This window comes from Dinoponera quadriceps, unplaced genomic scaffold (assembly GCF_001313825.1).
Source record: "Dinoponera quadriceps isolate SergipeBrazil2010 unplaced genomic scaffold, ASM131382v1 scaffold11945, whole genome shotgun sequence".
Classification (NCBI taxonomy): domain Eukaryota; kingdom Metazoa; phylum Arthropoda; class Insecta; order Hymenoptera; family Formicidae; genus Dinoponera; species Dinoponera quadriceps.
Window position 1 is genome coordinate 89 of NW_014565677.1, and position 1,230 is coordinate 1,318.

The 1,230-nt window shown below is 70.0% G+C and overlaps 1 protein-coding gene across 1 annotated transcript; it reads left to right on the forward strand.

Moving 5' to 3' along the window:
- Positions 1-208: 208 nt before the first annotated feature.
- LOC106751350 lies at positions 209-994 on the forward strand (the record flags this gene model as incomplete). Its single annotated transcript, XM_014632230.1, has 1 exon — positions 209-994. A coding segment is annotated over exon 1 (786 nt), but the record flags the coding sequence as incomplete, so codon positions are not given.
- Positions 995-1,230: the final 236 nt, after the last annotated feature.

Below are 1,230 nucleotides of genomic sequence, written 5' to 3' on the forward strand. Positions count from 1 at the left end.
GTCCCCCGAAAAGTCCGAGGCCGTGTTTTTCCACGGCGGACGCGGGGGACACCCGGAGGCATATATTAGGGTGGGGGGGTTTCCCGTCAGGGTGGGGCCGGGTATGAAGTACCTGGGGCTCCACCTTGACGGGAAATGGAGCTTTGAAAAGCATTTTGAGGGGTTGGCCCCACGGGTGGCGAGGGCGGCGGGCGCCCTTGGGCGCCTGATGCCCAATCTGGGGGGGCCCAGCGTCGGGGCACGCCGGCTCTACGCGGGGGCGCTGCAGGCCATGATCCTGTACGGCGCCCCCGTGTGGGCCGGCAGGGCGGCCGAGTCCCCATTGGTGGCTCGGCTGCTGCGGGCGGTGCAACGGCCAGTTGCCTTGAGGGTGGCGCGCGCATATAGGACTACATCCTATGTCGCGGCCACCCTCTTGGCGGGCCTTCCACCCCTGGAGCTCCTGGCACTCAAGTACCGGGAGATCTTCCTGGCGGTGCGGGAGCTCCGGGGGAGAGGGGACCCCGTCTCCGCGGGTGCTATCCGGGAGGTGAAGAGGAGGGCGCATGCCTCCTTGCTGGAGGCGTGGAGTGCCCGCCTCCAGGCGTGGGGACAGCAGCGGGGAGGAGAGGGGGGGGTGGTGCGAGCCATCCTCCCCAACTTGAAGGGGTGGCTGGAGAGGGGCTTTGCCCCCTCCTTTCACGCGACACAGGTGCTCACCGGGCACGGTTGCTTCGGTGAGTACCTGTGTCGCATTGGGCGGGAGGCATCCGCGCGATGCCACCATTGTGGGGACGAGAGGGACACGGCGCGACACACCCTGGTGCAATGTCCTGCGTGGGGTGTGGAGCGCCGTGCCCTCTCTGCTGTGGTGGGGTCGGATGTGGGGCTGCCGGCCATTATGAGTGGGGCCGTCGGGGACCCCGCAGTGTGGGCGGCCTTCTCCGTCTTCTCCGGCAGCGTAATGCGGCGTAAGGAGGAGGCGGAGAGGGCCAGGGAACGGGAGGGCCTTCGGGTAAGAAGGAGGCCGGAGGAGGATGGTCGTGTGGGGGGTGGCGGCCTCCCTCCGATAGTCGGGGGGAGAAGGAGGGGGAGACGCGGTGCTTCCGGGCCTGCGGGCCGAGGCGTGGCGCCGCGGCCGCGACTCGTGCCTGGGAGCGGCGCGTGTGTCTGGCGCGGCCGCGCAGAGGGGGAAGGGGTATGCGGCGGCACGGGGTGGGAGGTGCGCCGGAGGGGATACCCCTCGGCCCG